The sequence below is a fragment of the Bufo gargarizans genome, chromosome 6 (genome assembly GCF_014858855.1).
Source record: "Bufo gargarizans isolate SCDJY-AF-19 chromosome 6, ASM1485885v1, whole genome shotgun sequence".
NCBI lineage: Eukaryota > Metazoa > Chordata > Amphibia > Anura > Bufonidae > Bufo > Bufo gargarizans.
Window position 1 is genome coordinate 221,668,660 of NC_058085.1, and position 21,725 is coordinate 221,690,384.

The 21,725-nt window shown below is 46.3% G+C and overlaps 1 protein-coding gene across 1 annotated transcript in view; it reads left to right on the forward strand.

The window, feature by feature from the left end:
* LOC122942090 (transmembrane protein 132A-like) overlaps positions 1-21,725 on the forward strand; it is a 1,044,148-nt gene that overhangs the window by 706,041 nt on the left and 316,382 nt on the right. Inside the window, 1 exon segment of the mRNA XM_044299585.1 lies at positions 13,826-13,841. Coding sequence (XP_044155520.1) covers positions 13,826-13,841 — 16 coding nt within the window.

The window sequence follows — 21,725 nt, forward strand, 5'->3', positions numbered from 1 at the left end:
GCTCCAAGGGGAAGCGCTATCACCAGCGGGGGTGAGTGAACGGGATACCCCGTCCCTAATAGACTACCCTACGACTGACGATGTAGCCACCGGCAGCATGATAAAGGACATGTTAGTTGTCTTCAGCCGCTCCATGCACTGTGAACTTGCGGCCCTGTTGACGCCCCTGCAGGCCTCCATAGCAGAAGCTGACAAGCGCCTAACACATGTGGAATCCAAAATGGGGGATTTCGCGGCATCACATAATCACCTGGTAGATGCACATGAAGAACTCTCCGCTGAAGTTGAGAGACTTAAGAATAAGGTGGTAGACCTAGAGGATAGGTCCCGCCGCAATAATATTACATTGAGAGGTATTCAAGAAGACATACCGCCAAAGGAGCTGGAGACCTACATATTAGGCCTAATGAAATTCCTGCTGCCGAACTTGGGTGACAAAGACCTTACATTGGACAGAGCTCACAGAGTGGCCCGACCGAAACACCTGCCAGACTCTGTTCCTAGAGATACCCTGGCTCGGGTCCACTTCTTCCAGGTTAAAGAGCTCCTCATGAACGCCGCTAGGAAGAAAGGATCTCTACCAGCCCCATATGAAGGGGTTAAAATCTTTGCCGATTTATCTGCACCTACTCTTCAGCAAAGAAGAGCCCTGGCCCCCTTCACTGCTGCCTTACGGGACCATAACATACCTTACCAATGGGGCTTTCCTACCAAGGTTTTGATTCAACATCAAGGCACTCTGCATGCAGTACATTCTCTGGACCTGGGACGGAAAATCTTAGCGGACTGGAACATTTCCATGCCGGAACCTCCCGATCTTCAATCAAGAGGTCTTAGACCAATTCCAACGGACTGGCAGACCGCATCATCCAGGCGCAGGCCACATCGCTAAATAGTGACCTTCCAACTCAAGATAAAGCTGTTTTTCAGTGTTTGGGCTCGGTGCGGCTGATCTGGTTAAAAACCGCCCTCAAGCCCTCACCATAGTGCCTGATAATTATCAGGTGTTTGTTCAGAACTTTTGTCTTATACCTTTTCATGTTTTCTTTCCCCATCCCAAGTCCTTGTTTTTTTAATGTTTTCTCTTTGCACCCTCCTCAAGTGCCAGTGGTCGAAATACTGTCTGGTCCAGAGCTGAGATCCTGTATATTGGGGCCAGTCCTACTTGTCCTACCTATATGTAAGTTCAAATGTAATAATCTCTCTTTCCCTCCCTCATCATGGTTCTCAAAATTGCTGCTTTGAATGTTAAAGGGTTAAACAGCCCCTTCAAGAGATCTATGTTATGGAGGGAAATAAAATAATTGAAGTGTGACATTTTCTGTGCCACCGAAACCCACCTGCTAAAATCAGATGGCCACAGGATTCATCATCCTAAATTCACGCATATTTATCAGTCCCATTATATTAAAAAACAGAGAGGGGTTATGGTGGTCATCAGTAATTTTGTGGCCTTCTCCTTGAAGTCCTCAGTTCTGGACCCTAACGGTAGATTTATTATCCTGATATGCTCCATCAATAATGTGGACAACCTATACGTTAGTTTTTGTATATGCACCTAATAGACACCAAGTTTCCTTCCTCCGCCGCCTAGCATCAAAGGTCCGGCGGTTGCGGTCTGGCCATGTGATCTGGGGAGGAGATTTTAACTCCGTTTTAGACCCAGAAGTTGATTCCACGACCATCTCCAGAGACACCTCTAAAGCTATAAAGTCCCTTTTTCTACAAGAGGATCTGTATGATGTCTGGAGACTCCAGTATGGGTCCGAAAGAGATTACTCCTTTTTCTCAGCAGCTGGCCAATCATATTCTAGAATAGACATGTTTCTGACGGGAAGATCAGTGATCGCTAATGTGATCTCATCATCCATCCGCTCGATCACATGGTCGGACCACGCCCCGGTTACTATAACGCTCAAAGAATCCCACTTATCCAAACCCTACTCCCCCTGGCGGAATAATACCTATGTAATCAATCACCCTGTTTTCTCCAAAGAACTTGACTCTGCATTGACTGAGTTATTTAACTTGAACGATGGCTCCGTTTCTAACCCTTCCACCTTGTGGTGCACCCATAAGGCGTACATTAGAGGCGTTTTTATTAAGATTGGTAGTAGACTGCAGAGAGAACGCAGGGAGAAGATAGATAAGATATTGAAGGAGATTAAATCTGTAGAAGCACTCAACAAATCCTCTATCTCTCCTACTCACTCAGAAACTCTAAAATTGCTTAGAACTCAGCTATCTGCCTGTCTCCTTTACAGGCATGAGCTACGCTTGAAAAGGACCCAGGCTACCTTCTATTCCCAGGATAATAAAGCAGGCCGCCTATTGGCTAACCGGTTAAAACATAGAGCTGCTAAGTCCAAGATCCCTTATCTCTTAGATCCCTCCTCAGGGAAGAAAATAGTATCCCCAACGGGAATAGCTGACGCTTTTGGAGATTTTTACGCTTCCCTTTATAACTTGTCTCCCCGTAGTCTGGCCATGCCTCCACGAGTGGAACTTGTAGAGGATTTTCTTGATAAATTGGGCCTTACAAAACTGACCTCTGCCCAGTTAGATGCCCTCAATGCCCCTCTGACTGTTGAAGAACTTCAAGCCATTGTTAAGAAACTACCTTCACATAAAGCCCCAGGCCCAGACGGTCTAACTCCTATTATAAGGTGTTCTTCAACCAACTCTCTAAATACATGCTACAATCCTTTCAATCAGCCAGAGATACAGGATCCTTCCCTAAAGAAATGCTTGAAGCATTAATAGTGACCATTCCCAAACCCAACAAACCAACTGATGACCCAAAAAACTTTCGCCCCATATCCCTCCTAAACACGGATATTAAAATATTTGCCAGAATCCTGTCGTCTAGACTTGCCCCCTTTATCCCTCTACTAGTCCATTCTGATCAGGTCGGATTCGTCAAAGGCCGTCAAATCCAGGAGAACTCTAGGAGAGTCCTAAATATCCTCGCTCATTTACACAAGAAAAAGACTCCTGCTTTGTTTGTAACGCTGGACGCTGAAAAAGCGTTTGACCGCATTTGCTGGTCCTTCTCTTTTGCAGTATTGGCCAAAATGGGCATAGCTGGCCCTATACTCACCTCGATCCAAGCCTTGTATAAAGATCCCTCAGCTAGAGTGTGGGTAAATGGGCCCCTCTCCAGTCCATTCAATATCTCCAATGGGACCAGGCAAGGGTGCCCCTTTTCCCCTCTCATGTTTATATTATCTATAGAACCCCTTGCCCAGGCCTTACGATTGGAAAAGGGAGTGTCGGGCGTCAAGATCGCTGTTCGCAATCATACACTGAGTCTTTATGCAGATGATGTGATACTCACGCTTACTGACCCTGCCTCTTCCCTACCCTCAGCCTTAGATTTGATCTCATATTTTGGTCAACTCTCCTATTATAAACTAAACACCACTAAATCCCAGCAACCAACCCAAATTCAATATCTAGGCATCCACCTCACCTCCTCAACTCAGGGTTTATATTCAGCCAACTACCCTCATCTCTTAGCTAGTCTCAAGAAAGACCTTGAACACTATGACAAATCTGAAATCTCCTGGCTAGGTAGGTTAGCTACCTTCCAAATGTTTGCCTTACCCAAACTTCTCTATCTATTTTGGGTCCTCCCCATAAAACTTCCTTTATCCTATTTTTCCCAATGCAATAAGCTGCTAAATAATTTCCTCTGGCATGGCAGGAAACCCAGAATAGCATCCAAAATCCTACAGACTAGGAAACAATTGGGCGGTATTAGCCTTCCTAATATACATGACTATTATCTAGCGACACAAATTGCCCAACTTTAGAGCTGGTGGAAATCAGATTTCTCTAAACAGTGGGTTCATATTGATTCCACGGAAGTCCCAAGAGGAGACCTGAAAGCTTTGTTGATAGCCTCTTTGAACGACTCCTTCAAAAAACCTGACCTGTGCTTTCTCGCTTCCACTGTGGTAGACAGCTGGATCCGTTATCACATCCTCACATTCAAAGGGTCCCGTCCTGTCTCAAGCCCTCTTCCACTAGTGGTATTAGATTACCTTGTCCCGGATTTAGGGGTGAGTGCCTGGTATAAATATGGCATAACTGAGACCCTGCAGCTATTCCAGAATGCTGGACTTTCTTCCTTTGAAAGTCTTCACAATACCTTCCAGGTTCCCAATGTAGAGTTCTACAAATTTCTCAGAATCAGACATTTTCTAGCAGATAACCCTTCTCTGTCAATGGCAAATATGCGGATCCTGGAACTATGGTCTCTACCTAATCCGAAACAAAAAATTATTCGCCCTTTATACTCTCAGCTTAGTGGTAAAGACACTTTTACTATGATTTCACCTCTCATTTCCTGGGAACGGGATTTAGAGACTAAGTTCACGCCTATACAATGGCAAGCAGCTTTTAAATACGTTTCGAGCAATATCACCTGTGTGACCCAATACAAATCTTTTGTAAAGACCTTCTTGAGATGGTACTTTACCCCTGAAAGGCTACATCTGATATATTCGTCTGTCTCTCCCCTGTGCTGGAGGAGCTGTGGTAGTAAGGGCACGTTATACCACATATTGTGGACCTGTCCGGTGATTCAGTCATTTTGGAAAGATGTTTTCTCTCTAATCTCCAAAATCACTGACTCGAGGTATTCCCTGGACCCCCCCTCCTTAGCATTATTGTTGATTGGTATCACAGAGGTGCCCATTGCCTATAGAGGCTTAGCCTGTCACATCTTCCTCTCTGCCAAATTAGCCATCACCTTTAGATGGAAATCTGAACACCCCCCTAAGATAGAGGATGTAATCCAAAGGGTTAACAAAACTTGCATCTACGAGCAAATAATGGCCTTTGCAACCTTGAATAGCAACTGCAACACAGTGAAATACGAGAAAACCTGGCGGGTATGGAAGGCATCACCATTCATGTCCCCCTCCTAACCATAATACCTGAGTGCATAGTAGCTCATACGTTCTGCCCCCCCCCCCCCCCCCCACTGGTACATCTGAAGAACTGTTGCTTGTTCTGTACTATACACTTGACGGTTCTAACCGTCTGTGCTGTTTATATGTGTTAATTCCCGTGTCTGGGAGTCTTGTTATAATCTATACCTACATGTGAGCTATCTCATCTGCGTGTGAGGATCAATTATGCTTGTTCTTAAAGAAAATACCTCAATAAAAACTTATTGACTACAAAATGATCCCCATTGTCCCCAGTGTATGTGTGTAATATACACATAACAGAAGACATATGAGGTGCCAGATACCTGCAGCAGTTACATTCTATGCAGAACCATCAGTATAGGCAACTAAATCTGGTCCAGTAATCATCCTAGTGGATATGTACATCCTGTAGGGGGTTTCCCTGGTAGCAGGGCAAGCTTAACTTAATATGAGGAGCCAGCCTGTCCAGGCCTCCTTTATATATTGCTGTTTCTTCATACACTATTGTAGTACACCTGACAAAGAGACCAAAGATGTCTTGAAAATTTTCTATGTAACATTGTTGCTTCTATTTTACTGCTCATCAAAAGGTATGATTACCTTATTTTGTTTCTCTTAACCCGTAGAGGATCAGTGCCGAGGCCGACTGCTCTTGAGGGGGGTGGGGGGGGGGGGCCACTGAGGTCTAATCATAGATCGCTGAACAGTGGGGAATCCCGAAGAGTCGGGACTCTTCCTGGCATAGGAGTCCCTACTCTGACTCCATATATGGATTAGTGATGAGTGGCAGGGGCAATATTCGAATTCACAATATTTCACGAATATTTTATAGAATATTCATCATATATACGTGAATTTGAGATTATATACTTGATTGTGAAAATCGACAAAGTATTATTCCCGTAATGCATGCAAAATACCGGCGTGGGGAAGTCAACTTTTGTATTGGTTGCTATGGATGTTGCTAAGCTATGACAAAGCCTTCTCATTGGCCCACAAGCTAGAAGAAGGGAGGGATGATCACCTGATGTGTACTGTACAAATTCTAACTATTCAGTAGGACTATCCGCTGTGTATCCACCTGACTTCTCCACAACGCAACTGATGGTTCCAATCCCATTTATAAGGCAAGAAATCCCACTTATTAAACCTGACAGGGCACACCTGTGAAGTGAAAACCATTTTAGGTGACTACTTCTTGAAGCTCCTCAAGAGAATGCCAAGAGTGTGCAAAGCAGTAATCAAAGCAAAAGGTGGCTACTTTTAAGAACCTAGAATATGGCATATTTTCAGTTGTTTCACACTTTTTTTGTTATGTATATAATTCCACATGTGTTAATTCATAGTTTTGACACCTTCAGTGTGAATCTCCGATTTTCATAGTCATGAAAATAAAGAAAACTCTTTGAATGAGAAGGTGTGTCCAAACTTTTGGTCTGTACTGTATATAAATGCACAGGGAAACTACTACTGAGGGTTTTAGCCATTATATAGCAGGTTAACATGAAGCTCTATAGCTCTATAGCTCAGTGGTTAAGGTTCTTGACTTTAACCACTTCAGCCCCGCTAGCTGAAACCCCCTTCATGACCAGGCCACTTTTTACACTTCTGCACTACACTACTTTCACCGTTTATCGCTCAGTCATGCAATTTACCACCCAAATGAATTTTACCTCCTTTTCTTCTCACTAATAGAGCTTTCATTTGGTGGTATTTTATTGCTGCTGACATTTTAACTTTTTTTGTTATTAATCAAAATGTAACGATTTTTTTGCAAAAAAAAATACATTTTTCACTTTCAGCTGTAAAATTTTGCAAAAAAAACGACATCCATATATAAATTTTTTGCTAAATGTATTGTTCTACATGTCTTTGATAAAAAAAAATATGTTTGGGCAAAAAAAAATGGTTTGGGTAAAAGTTATAGCGTTTACAAACTATGGTACAAAAATTTGAATTTCCGCTTTTTGAAGCAGCTCTGACTTTCTGAGCACCTGTCATGTTTCCTGAGGTTCTACAATGCCCAGACAGTAGAAAAACCCCACAAATGACCCCATTTCAGAAAGTAGATACCCTAAGGTATTCGCTGATGGGCATAGTGAGTTCATAGAACATTTTATTTTTTGTCACAAGTTTAAATGTGTAAAAAATCGCCTGCGAAATCCGAAAGGTGCACTTTGGAATGTGTGCCCCTTTGCCCACCTTGGCTGCAAAAAAGTGTCACACATCTGGTATCGCCGTACTCAGGAGAAGTTGGGGAATGTGTTTTGGGGTATCATTTTACATATACCCATGCTGGATGAGAGAAATATCTTGGCAAAAGACAACTTTTTCCATTTTTTTATACAAAGTTGGCATTTGACCAAGATATTTTTCTCACCCAGCATGGGTATATGTAAAATGACACCCCAAAACACATTCCCCAACTTCTCCTGAGTACGGCGATACCAGATGTGTGACACTTTTTTGCAGCCTACATGCGCAAAGCGGCCCAAATTCCTTTTAGGAGGGCATTTTTTGACATTTGGATCCCAGACTTCTTCTCACACTTTCGGGCCCCTAAAAAGCCAGAGCAGTATAAATACCCCACATGTGACCCCACTTTGGAAAGAAGACACCCCAAGGTATTCAATGAGGGGCCTGGCGAGTTCATAGAATTATTTTTTTTTTTGCATAAGTTAGCGGAAATTGATTTTTTTTTGTTTTTTTCTCACAAAGTCTCACTTTCCGCTAACTTAGGACAAAAATTCATGGACTCAATATGCCCCTCACGGAATACCTTGGGGTGTCTTCTTTCTGAAATGGGGTCACATGTGGGGTATTTATACTGCCCTGGCTTTTTAGGGGCCCTAAAGCTTGAGAAGAAGTCTGGAATATAAATGTCTAAAAATGTTTACGCATTTGGATTCCGTGAGGGGTATGGTGCGTTCATGTGAGATTTTATTTTTTGACACAAGTTAGTGGAATATGAGACTTAGTAAGAAAAAACAAACAAAAAAATATATATTTCCGCTAACTTGGGCCCAAAAAATATCTGAATGGAGCCTTACGGGGGGGGGGGGGGGGGTGATCAATGACAGGGGGGTGATCAATGACAGGGGGTGATCAGGGAGTGTATATGGGTGATCACCCCCCTGTCATTGATCACCCCCCTGGTAAGGCTCCATTCAGACGTCCGTATGATTTTTACGGATCCATGGATACATGGATCGGATCCGCAAAACACATGCGGACGTCTGAATGGAGCCTTACAGGGGGGTGATCAATGACAGGGGGTGATCAGGGAGTGTATATGGGTGATCACCCCCCTGTCATTGATCACCCCCCTGTAAGGCTCCATTCAGACGTCCGTATGATTTTTACGGATCCATGGATACATGGATCGGATCCACAAAACACATGCGGACGTCTGAATGGAGCCTTACAGGGGGGTGATCAATGACAGGGGGTGATCAGGGAGTGTATATGGGTGATCACCCCCCTGTCATTGATCACCCCCCTGTAAGGCTCCATTCAGACGTCCGTATGATTTTTACGGATCCATGGATACATGGATCGGATCCACAAAACACATGCGGACGTCTGAATGGAGCCTTACAGGGGGGTGATCAATGACAGGGGGTGATAAGGGAGTGTATATGGGTGATCACCCCCCTGTCATTGATCACCCCCCTGTAAGGCTCCATTCAGACGTCCGTATGATTTTTACGGATCCATGGATACATTGATTGGATCCGCAAAACACATGCGGACGTCTGAATGGAGCCTTACAGGGGGGTGATCAATGACAGGGGGTGATCAGGGAGTGTATATGGGTGATCATCCCCCTGTCATTGATCACCCCCCTGTAAGGCTCCATTCAGACGTCCGTATGATTTTTATGGATCCATGGATCCATGGATCGGATCTGCAAAACACATGCAGACGTCTGAATGGAGCCTTACAGGGGGTGATCAATGACAGGGGGTGATCAGGGAGTGTATATGGGTGATCACCCCCCTGTCATTGATCACCCCCCTGTAAGGCTCCATTCAGACGTCCGCATGTGTTTTGCGGATCCGATCCATGTATCCATGGATCCGTAAAAATCATACGGACGTCTGAATGGAGCCTTACAGGGGGGTGATCAATGACAGGGGGGTGATCAGGGAATCTATATGGGTGATCACCCGCCTGTCATTGATCACCCCCCTGTAAGGCTCCATTCAGACGTCCGTATGTGTTTTGCGGATCCGATCAATGTATCCGTGGATCCGTAAAAATCATACGGATGTCTGAACGGAGCCTGACAGGGGGGTGATCAATGACAGGGGGGTGATCAGGGAGTTTATATGGGGTGTTCATGGGTGATCATTGGTTCATAAGGGGTTAATAAGTGACGGTGGGGGGGGTTGTAGTGTAGTTTGGTGCGACTTTACTGTGCTGCCTGTGTCCTCTGGTGGTCGATCCTAACAAAAGGGACCACCAGAGGACCAGGTAGCAGGTATATTAGACGCTGTTATCAAAACAGCGTCTAATATACCTGTTAGGGGTTAAAAAAAATCACATCTCCAGCCTGCCAGCGAGCGATCGCCGCTGGCAGGCTGGAGATCCACTCGCTTATCTTCTTTTCCTGTGAGCGCGCGCCTGTGTGCACGCGTTCACAGGAAATCTCGGCCCTCACGAGATGACGCGTATATGCGTCACTCTGCGCAGGGCTTCCGCCTCCAGACTGCACATCTGCGTTAGGCGGTCCGGAGGCGGTTAATGACCCCTGCTACCAGATGATCCCTATAACTTTTTTTTATAGTTATGTCTATGGAGATGTGTGATCTGCCTTTTTTGACAATACAATTTTACGGTGTGAAAAAACTGCAAATCAGCCTGTTACTGTTTTCTTATGCAACCTTTACCATATGGGCTAACTTTTTTAAATATTTTAATAGTATGAGTGTTTTTGCATGTGACGCTGCCCATAATGTTATTATTTTTTTGTTTATCTTTATTTTGGGGAAAGTGGGGTGATTTTACTTTTAACTTTTTTTTATATTTTCAAAACTTTTTTTTTACTTGCAACTTATACAGAATAATGCAAATTGCTAGATTATTCTGTATAGAAATCAATATATCACAGTTTAGTGCTGCCACCTAGTGGCCTGAACTGGGATATACTAATAATGAGCATGGAAGCTTAGTACAGGCTGCGGCTCATTTTTAAGACAGGGTGCTTTCACCGCTCTCGGCTGGGAGAAGGCGCATCTGAGCAGGAAGCCCGTGCTTCCGTTTTTTAACACTCTCTCAGATGCCATGGTGACATTTGACAAATGCCACAAGGGGTATCACTGAGATTTATCGCCCAAGGGCCCACATGAACCTGAAGCCAGCCCTGCCTCCACTGTACAAGTACGGCGCTGGTGGACGGGACTCAAGGACCAGCGTCGTACATGTACAGCGTGCTGATTGGGCTGGTGCAGAAGCTGACAGCCCGGCCCCTGCTGCATATGCCGGCATCGGTAAAAACACAGATGCCGCCATATTAACCCCTTGTATGCCACGGTCAAAGCAGACCTTGGCGTGCAGAGGGTTTGTGGAGGGTACAGGTGCCCTCTGCGTCTCCATCGGGTCCTCGCACTGCAGTGACGGGCCCCGATGGCACAGAAGGGAGTCTGATGCCTTCCATAGGCATCGGGGCTTTCTTTGTATGGAAGCCTATGAGATCCAGCCAGTTAGGCTGGGTCTCACAGGCAGGCTGTCAGCATACAAGCTGACAGTCAATGCATTACAATAGAGGGGATCAGACCCCAGAAGTTGAAGTCCCAGAGTGGGACAAAAATAAAAAGTAAAAATTGGGTATTGCCTCGTTTGTAACGACCGACTCTATAAAAATATCACATGATCCACCCCATCATCTGAACGCCATAGAAAAAATAAAATAAAAACTGTTAAAACAACTGTTTTTTGTCACCTTACATCACAAAAAGTGAAACGCCAAGTGATCAAAAAGTTGTATGCCCCCCAAAATAGTACGAATCAAACCGTCACCTCATCCCTCAAATAATGAGCCTCTACATTAAACAATCAGGCAAAAAAAAATAAAAAATATCGCTCTCAGAATATGGACACACTAAAACATGATTTTTTTTTGTTTCAAAAATGCTATTATTGTGTAAAACTTAAAATAAAAAAAGTATACATATTAGGTATTGCCACATCCATAATGACCTGCTGTATAAAAATATCACATGATTTAACCACTCAGGTGAACACCGTGAAAAAAAAACATTCTTTGTCACCTTACATCACAAAAAGTGCAATACCAAGTGATCAAAAAGTCATACACACCCCAAAATAGTTCCAATCAAACCGTAATCTCGTATTAAAAAAATGAGACCCTATATAAAACAGTTGCCAAAAAACAAACAAAAAAACTATGGTTTCAGAATATGGAGGCATTAAAAAATATATTTTTTAAATGATTTATTATTTAAAACTGAAACAAACAACCAAAATATGTTGACCTATTTGGTATTGTCATGTCCATAACAACCTGCTCTATAAAAATAGCACATGATCTAAGGCTACATTCACACTTGCGTTCGGGGCTCCGCTTGTGAGTTCCGTTTCAGGGCTCTCACAAGTGGCCCCGAGCTGATCCGTACTGCCCTAATGCATTCTGAGTGGATGCGGATCCGCTCAGAATGCATCAGTCTGGCACCGTTTGTCCTCCGCTCCGCTCAGCAGGCGGACACCCGAACGCTGCTTGCAGCGTTCGGGTGTCCGCCTGGCCGTGCGGAGGCAAATGGATCCGTCCAGACTTACAATGTAAGTCAATGGGGACGGATCTGTTTGAATTTGACACAATATGGCTCAATTTTCAAATAGATCCGACCCTCATTGACTTTCAATGTAAGTCAAAACGGAACCATTTGCATTATCATGAACCCCCAAAAAAATTTGTATTTCTTTTTTATTCACGGTAATGCAAACAGATCCGTTCTGAACAGATCTAAGCGTTTGCATTATAGGTGCGGATCTGTCTGTGCAGATACCAGATGGATCCGCACCTAAATGCAGGTGTGAAAGTAGCCTAACCTGTCAGATGAACATTGTAAAAAACTAAAAATAAAAACGGGGCCAAAACAGCTATTTCTTGTTACCTTGCCTCACAAAAAGTGTAATATAGAGCAACCAAAAATCATATGCACCCTAAAATAGTACAAACAAAACTTCCACCTTATCCCGTAGTTTCCAAAATGGGGTCACTTTTTTGGAGTCTCTACTCTAGAGGTGCATCTAATGCATCAAATGTGACATGGCAACTTGAAATTATCCCAGTGAAATCTGCCCTCCAAAAACCATATGGCGTTTCTTTCCTTTTTCGTCCTGCTGTGTGGCTCGTACAGCAGTTTACAATCACAAATGGGGTGTTTCTTTAAATTACATAATCAGGGTAATAAATATTGAGTTTTGTTTGGCTGTTAACCGTTGCTTTGTTACTGGAAAAAATTGATTAAAATGGAAAATTTTCCAAAAAAGGTCAATTCTGAAATTTTATCTACATTCTCCTTTTATTCTTGTGGAACATCTAAAGTGTTAACAAAATTTGTAAAATAAGTTTTAAATACCTTGAGGGGTGTCGTTTCTAAAATGGGGCCATTTATGGGTGGTTTCTTTTATGTAAGCCCCATAATAGCTTTGCATCACATTTACCTTAACTGTTTTACACACTTCTTTTTATACATTTTACACCATGCCCAATAAGGTGGAAAATGCTCCAAAATTGTGGTGCATTTTTAGAGTAAAAGTACGCCAACTTATAGATGCTGTAAATCTAGCAGATTGCGTTTGGCTACAATGGAGGTTTCAAATGGACTGTTGATTGGATTAGCAATGTTATGTTTAATTCCCTATGGTTCATTACTTGTAAGCCAAAAAGTAATCAGTAACCTGCTGAGCATTCGTCTGGTTGTGCGGTAGAAACACAATGGCTACAATGTATGTCTCAACTGGACTGTTGATTGAATTACTTCTCAGGCTGAAGGAAGGGGATGTGTGGGCTGTAACCAGTCTGTGATTGAAGAATGGACAATCTTCTGTGGGTGTCTCCCTTACATGGGAGAGTGGCAAAAAAGTAGGATATGTGGAATTAAACAGTGTCCTGCTCCTGATACTGTGTGTCGTCCAGTTATTGGGAAGAGTGATAGGATATTCGTGGATGGTTTTATTTATTACTGATGCTGTGCTTCCTGTGCTAATAACCTGATACTGAAGTAACACTTGGAATACCGGCGGAGAAAGCCTATGTCGCACTAGCACTCCACTACATTTGGTGGCAGCAGTGGGATCCAGAACTCACAAGGTAACAAGTAACAGGGAAGGCAGCAGTACCAATGGATTGTGGATAGAGATTGACTATTCTTCACTTAAACGGTCCACATTAAAGGATCTCCTGGAACCATTGGGTTTTCCGGCCAGCAACAAGAAAAAGGCTGTTCTTGTTACAGAAGTTAGGGCAGAATACCGAATGGAGGGCGGTTCGTTTCCCAAACGGAGCGGTTTGGCTTACAAAAAGGAACAGTCTGAATTCCAAAGGGAGCTACAATTCAGGCTGTCGTTTTATGGCGAAAACCCACCAATGGATATAATCTCCTGAACCATGACAGAAGTTCAGGAGTTTGTACTGAGACAGAGGAACAAGCAAACCCCAGAAAGAGGCTAAACAGTGACAATGATACAGGAGGGTAAGCCTAAAATACCTTACCAGGCTTTTAAAACATATGTAGAGGCAGAGGAAGGTAGTGATGAATTCCTCCATCTTTTGAGAAACTTTGTGATTTTGAGAAACTGTGTGCCCTACATAAAATAAATACGGAAGATTGGTCCCATCCTAGAAGGTCGGCTGTAAGGGAGAGCAGCGGAGGCGTACTGCACAGTCCCCGACGAGGAAATCCAGAACTACAACTAGGTAAAGGAAGTAATTAGAGTTGAGCGAACACCTGGATGTTCGGGTTCGAGAAGTTCGGCCGAACATCCCGGAAATGTTCGGGTTCGGGATCCGAACCCGATCCGAACTTCGTCCCGAACCCGAACCCCATTGAAGTCAATGGGGACCCGAACTTTTCGGCACTAAAAAGGCTGTAAAACAGCCCAGGAAAGAGCTAGAGGGCTGCAAAAGGCAGCAACATGTAGGTAAATCCCCTGCAAACAAATGTGGATAGGGAAATGAATTAAAATAAAAATTAAATAAATAAAAATTAACCAAAATCAATTGGAGAGAGGTTCCATAGCAGAGAATCTGGCTTCCCGTCACCCACCACTGGAACAGTCCATTCTCAGATATTTAGGCCCCGGCACCCAGGCAGAGGAGAGAGGTCCCGTAACAGACAATCTGGCTTCATGACAGCAGAGAATCAGTCTGCATGTCATAGCAGAGAATCAGGCTTCACGTCAGCCACCACTGCAACAGTCCATTGGCATATATTTAGGCCTAGCACACAGGCAGAGGAGAGAGGTCCCGTAACAGACAATCTGGCTTCATGTCAGCAGAGAATCAGTCTGCATGTCATAGCAGAGAATGAGGCTTCACGTCACTCACCACTGCAACAGTCCATTGGCATATATTTAGGCCCAGCACACACACAGGCAGAGGAGAGAGGTCCCGTAACAGAGAATCTGTCTTCATGTCAGCAGAGAATTAGTCTGCATGTCATAGCAGAGAATCAGGCTTCACGTCACCCACCACTGCAACAGTCCATTGGCATATATTCAGGCCCAGCACCCAGGCAGAGGAGGGAGGTCCCGTAACAGAGAATCTGTCTTCATGTCAGCAGAGAATTAGTCTGCATGTCATAGCAGAGAATGAGGCTTCACGTCAGCCACCACTGCAACAGTCCATTGGCATATATTTAGGCCCAGCACACACACAGGCAGAGGAGAGAGGTCCCGTAACAGAGAATCTGTCTTCATGTCAGCAGAGAATTAGTCTGCATGTCATAGCAGAGAATGAGGCTTCACGTCAGCCACCACTGCAACAGTCCATTGGCATATATTTAGGCCCAGCACACACACAGACAGAGGAGAGAGGTCCCGTAACAGACAATCTGGCTTCATGTCAGCAGAGAATTAGTCTGCATGTCATAGCAGAGAATGAGGCTTCACGTCACCCACCACTGCAACAGTCCATTGGCATATATTTAGGCCCAGCAGCCAGGCAGAGGAGGGAGGTCCCGTAACAGAGAATCTGTCTTCATGTCAGCAGAGAATTAGTCTGCATGTCATAGCAGAGAATGAGGCTTCACGTCAGCCACCACTGCAACAGTCCATTGGCATATATTTAGGCCCAGCACACACACAGGCAGAGGAGAGAGGTCCCGTAACAGAGAATCTGGCTTCATGTCAGCAGAGAATCAGTCTGCATGTCATAGCAGAGAATCAGGCTTCACGTCACCCACCACTGCAACAGTCCATTGGCATATATTTAGGCCTAGCACACAGGCAGAGCAGAGAGGTCCCGTAACAGACGATCTGGCTTCATGTCAGCAGAGAATCAGTCTGCATGTCATAGCAGAGAATGAGGCTTCACGTCAGCCACCACTGCAACAGTCCATTGGCATATATTTAGGCCCAGCACCCAGGCAGAGGAGGGAGGTCCCGTAACAGAGAATCTGTCTTCATGTCAGCAGAGAATTAGTCTGCATGTCATAGCAGAGAATGAGGCTTCACGTCAGCCACCACTGCAACAGTCCATTGGCATATATTTAGGCCCAGCACACACACAGGCAGAGGAGAGAGGTCCCGTAACAGAGAATCTGTCTTCATGTCAGCAGAGAATTAGTCTGCATGTCATAGCAGAGAATCAGGCTTCACGTCACCCACCACTGCAACAGTCCATTGGCATATATTCAGGCCCAGCACCCAGGCAGAGGAGGGAGGTCCCGTAACAGAGAATCTGTCTTCATGTCAGCAGAGAATTAGTCTGCATGTCATAGCAGAGAATGAGGCTTCACGTCAGCCACCACTGCAACAGTCCATTGGCATATATTTAGGCCCAGCACACACACAGGCAGAGGAGAGAGGTCCCGTAACAGAGAATCTGTCTTCATGTCAGCAGAGAATTAGTCTGCATGTCATAGCAGAGAATGAGGCTTCACGTCAGCCACCACTGCAACAGTCCATTGGCATATATTTAGGCCCAGCACACACACAGGCAGAGGAGAGAGGTCCCGTAACAGAGAATCTGGCTTCATGTCAGCAGAGAATCAGTCTTCATATCATAGCAGAGAATCAGGCTTCACGTCACCCACCACTGTAAGAGTCAATTTTCATAAATTTAGGCCCAGAACCCAGGCAGAGGAGAAAGGTCCCGTAACAGACAATCTGGCTTCATGTCAGCAGAGAATCAGTCTTCATATCATAGCAGAGAATCAGGCTTCACGTCACCCACCACTGTAAGAGTCAATTTTCATAAATTTAGGCCCAGAACCCAGGCAGAGGAGAAAGGTCCCGTAACAGACAATCTGGCTTCATGTCAGCAGAGAATCAGTCTTCATATCATAGCAGAGAATCAGGCTTCACGTCACCCACCACTGTAAGAGTCAATTTTCATAAATTTAGGCCCAGAACCCAGGCAGAGGAGAAAGGTCCCGTAACAGACAATCTGGCTTCATGTCAGCAGAGAATCAGTCTTCATATCATAGCAGAGAATCAGGCTTCACGTCACCCACCACTGTAAGAGTCAATTTTCATAAATTTAGGCCCAGAACCCAGGCAGAGGAGAAAGGTCCCGTAACAGACAATCTGGCTTCATGTCAGCAGAGAATCAGTCTTCATATCATAGCAGAGAATCAGGCTTCACGTCACCCACCACTGTAAGAGTCAATTTTCATAAATTTAGGCCCAGAACCCAGGCAGAGGAGAAAGGTCCCGTAACAGACAATCTGGCTTCATGTCAGCAGAGAATCAGTCTTCATATCATAGCAGAGAATCAGGCTTCACGTCACCCACCACTGCAACAGTCCATTGGCATATATTTAGGCCTAGCACACAGGCAGAGCAGAGAGGTCCCGTAACAGACAATCTGGCTTCATGACAGCAGAGAATCAGTCTGCATGTCATAGCAGAGAATCAGGCTTCACGTCAGCCACCACTGCAACAGTCCATTGGCATATATTTAGGCCTAGCACACAGGCAGAGGAGAGAGGTCCCGTAACAGACAATCTGGCTTCATGTCAGCAGAGAATCAGTCTGCATGTCATAGCAGAGAATGAGGCTTCACGTCACCCACCACTGCAACAGTCCATTGGCATATATTTAGGCCTAGCACACAGGCAGAGCAGAGAGGTCCTGTAACAGACAATCTGGCTTCATGACAGCAGAGAATCAGTCTGCATGTCATAGCAGAGAATCAGGCTTCACGTCAGCCACCACTGCAACAGTCCATTGGCATATATTTAGGCCTAGCACACAGGCAGAGGAGAGAGGTCCCGTAACAGACAATCTGGCTTCATGTCAGCAGAGAATCAGTCTGCATGTCATAGCAGAGAATGAGGCTTCACGTCACCCACCACTGCAACAGTCCATTGGCATATATTTAGGCCTAGCACACAGGCAGAGCAGAGAGGTCCCGTAACAGACAATCTGGCTTCATGACAGCAGAGAATCAGTCTGCATGTCATAGCAGAGAATCAGGCTTCACGTCAGCCACCACTGCAACAGTCCATTGGCATATATTTAGGCCTAGCACACAGGCAGAGGAGAGAGGTCCCGTAACAGACAATCTGGCTTCATGTCAGCAGAGAATCAGTCTGCATGTCATAGCAGAGAATGAGGCTTCACGTCAGCCACCACTGCAACAGTCCATTGTCATAAATTTAGGCCCAGCACCCAGGCAGAGGAGAGAGGTCCCGTAACAGACAATCTGGCTTCATGTCAGCAGAGAATTAGTCTGCATGTCATAGCAGAGAATCAGGCTTCATGTCAGCCACCACTGCAACAGTCCATTGGCATATATTTAGGCCTAGCACACAGGCAGAGGAGAGGTTCATTCAACTTTGGGTAGCATCGCAATATAATGGTAAAATGAAAATAAAAATAGGATTGAATGAGGAAGTGCCCTTGTCTGTAATGACGCCCCCTGCCGTGCTGAATACACGTTCAGACAAAACGCTGGCTGCCGGGCAGGCCAGCACCTCCAAGGCATAAAAGGCTAGCTCTGGCCACGTGGACAATTTAGAGACCCAGAAGTTGAATGGGGCCGAACCATCAGTCAGTACGTGGAGGGGTGTGCACACGTACTGTTCCACCATGTTAGTGAAATGTTGCCTCCTGCTAACACGTTGCGTATCAGGTGGTGGTGCAGTTAGCTGTGGCGTGTTGACAAAACTTTTCCACATCTCTGCCATGCTAACCCTGCCCTCAGAGGAGCTGGCCGTGACACAGCTGCCTTGGCGACCTCTTGCTCCTCCTCTGCCTTGGCCTTGGGCTTCCACTTGTTCCCCTGTGACATTTGGGAATGCTCTCAGTAGCGCGTCTACCAACGTGCGCTTGTACTCGCGCATCTTCCTATCACGCTCCAGTGCAGGAAGTAAGGTGGGCACATTGTCTTTGTAGCGTGGATCCAGCAGGGTGGCAACCCAGTAGTCCGCACAGGTTAAAATGTGGGCAACTCTGCTGTCGTTGCGCAGGCACTGCAGCATGTAGTCGCTCATGTGTGCCAGGCTGCCCAGGGGTAAGGACAAGCTGTCCTCTGTGGGAGGCGTATCGTCATCGTCCTGCCTTTCCCCCCAGCCACGCACCAGTGATGGACCCGAGCTGCGTTGGGTGCCACCCCGCTGTGACCATGCTTCATCCTCATCCTCCTCCACCTCCTCCTCATCCTCGTCCTCCTCGTCCTCCAGTAGTGGGCCCTGGCTGGCCACATTTGTACCTGGCCTCTGCTGTTGCCAAAAACCTCCCTCTGAGTCACTTCGAAGAGACTGGCCTGAAAGTGCTAAAAATGACCCCTCTTCCTCCTCCTCCTCCTCCTCCTCCTCCTCCTGGGCCACCTCCTCTTCCATCATCGCCCTAAGTGTTTTCTCAAGGAGACATAGAAGTGGTATTGTAACGCTGATAACGGTGTCATCGCCACTGGCCATGTTGGTGGAGTACTCGAAACAGCGCAACAGGGCACACAGGTCTCGCATGGAGGCCCAGTCATTGGTGGTGAAGTGGTGCTGTTCTGTAGTGCGACTGACCCGTGCGTGCTGCAGCTGAAACTCCACTATGGCCTGCTGCTGCTCGCACAGTCTGTCCAGCATGTGCAAGGTGGAGTTCCACCTGGTGGGCACGTCGCATATGAGGCGGTGAGCGGGAAGGCCGAAGTTACGCTGTAGCGCAGACAGGCGAGCAGCAGCAGGATGTGAACGCCGGAAGCGCGAACAGACGGCCCGCACTTTATGCAGCAGCTCTGACATGTCGGGGTAGTTGTGAATGAACTTCTGCACCACCAAATTCAGCACATGCGCCAAGCAAGGGATGTGCGTCAAATTGGCTAGTCCCAGAGCTGCAACGAGATTTCGCCCATTATCACACACCACCAGGCCGGGCTTGAGGCTCACCGGCAGCAACCACTCGTCGGTCTGTTGTTCTATACCCCGCCACAACTCCTGTGCGGTGTGGGGCCTGTCCCCCAAACATATGAGTTTCAGAATGGCCTGCTGACGTTTACCCCGGGCTGTGCTGAAGTTGGTGGTGAAGGTGTGTGGCTGACTGGATGAGCAGGTGGAAGAAGAGGAGGAGGAAGCCGAGAAGGAGGAGGTGGCAACAGGAGGCAAAGAATGTTGCCCTGCGATCCTTGGCGGCGGAAGGACGTGCGCCAAACAGCTCTCCGCCTGGGGCCCAGCTGCCACTACATTTACTTAGTGTGCAGTTAGGGAGATATAGCGTCCCTGGCCGTGCTTACTGGTCCACGTATCTGTGGTTAGGTGGACCTTGCTACAGATGGCGTTGCGCAGTGCACACTTGATTTTATCGGATACTTGGTTGTGCAGGGAAGGCACGGCTCTCTTGGAGAAGTAGTGCCAGCTGGGAACAACATACTGTGGGACAGCAAGCGACATGAGCTGTTTGAAGCTGTCTGTGTCCACCAGCCTAAATGACAGCATTTCATAGGCCAGTAGTTTAGAAATGCTGGCATTCAGGGCCAGGGATCGAGGGTGGCTAGGTGGGAATTTACGCTTTCTATCAAATGTTTGTGAGATGGAGAGCTGAACGCTGGCGTGTGACATGGTTGAGACGCTTGGTGACGGAGGTGGTGGTGGTGGTGTTGGTGGTACATCCCCTGTTTGCTGGGCGGCAGGTGCCAACGTTCCTCCAGAGGCGGAGGAAGAGGCTGAGGCGGCAGCAGCAGAATAGGCCGAGGCGGCAGCAGCAGAAGAGGTAGCAGGGGGAGCCTGAGTGACTTCCTTGGTTTTAAGGTGTTTACTCCACTGCAGTTCATGCTTTGCATGCAGGTGCCTGGTCATGCAGGTTGTGCTCAGGTTCAGAACGTTAATGCCTCGCTTCAGGCTCTGATGGCACAGCGTGCAAACCACTCGGGTCTTGTCGTCAGCACATTGTTTGAAGAAGTGCCATGCCAGGGAACTCCTTGAAGCTGCCTTTGGGGTGCTCGGTCCCAGATGGCGGCGGTCAGTAGCAGGCGGAGTCTCTTGGCGGCGGGTGTTCTGCTTTTGCCCACTGCTCCCTCTTTTGCTACGCTGTTGGCTCGGTCTCACCACTGCCTCTTCCTCCGAACTGTGAAAGTCAGTGGCACGACCTTCATTCCATGTGGGGTCTAGGACCTCATCGTCCCCTGCATCGTCTTCCACCCAGTCTTGATCCCTGACCTCCTGTTCAGTCTGCACACTGCAGAAAGACGCAGCAGTTGGCACCTGTGTTTCGTCATCATCAGAGACATGCTGAGGTGGTATTCCCATGTCCTCATCATCAGGAAACATAAGTGGTTGTGCGTCAGTGCATTCTATGTCTTTCACCGCTGGGGAAGGGCTAGGTGGATGCCCTTGGGAAACCCTGCCAGCGGAGTCTTCAAACAGCATAAGAGACTGCTGCATAACTTGAGGCTGAGACAGTTTCCCTGGTATGCATGGGGGTGATGTGACAGACTGATGGGGTTGGTTTTTAGGCGCCATCTGTGCGCTTTCTGCAGAAGACTGGGTGGGAGATAATGTGAACGTGCTGGATCCACTGTCGGCCACCCAATTGACTAATGCCTGTACCTGCTCAGGCCTTACCATCCTTAGAACGGCATTGGGCCCCACCATATATCGCTGTAAATTCTGGCGGCTACTGGGACCTGAGGTAGTTGGTACACTAGGACGTGTGGATGTGGCAGAACGGCCACGTCCTCTCCCAGCACCAGAGGGTCCACTAACACCACCACGACCATGTCCACGTCCGCGTCCCTTACTAGATGTTTTTCTCATTGTTATGGTTCACCACAACAACAAATATATTATTTGGCCCAATGTATTGTATTCAAATTCAGCGGGATATAAATTTGAGGCCTAGTATTTAGGCGCTGGGTGACCGGTATGGATTTAGTGACAGTATTAGACTTGGAAATGCACAGAAGCGTGTGTGTGAAGTTATTCTGAATGACCCTATGTGCACCTTCAATATTATATACCCTTTTAGGGATAGATTTCAAATAGCTCTGATATAGCAGAAACCACTAAATTATGAAATTGCTAAATTGGGAATTGTATTTCAACCCAGAACAAAAAATGTGCTTTGACGGACACTAAATATCTTGCCCAGCAACAACAGTACAGC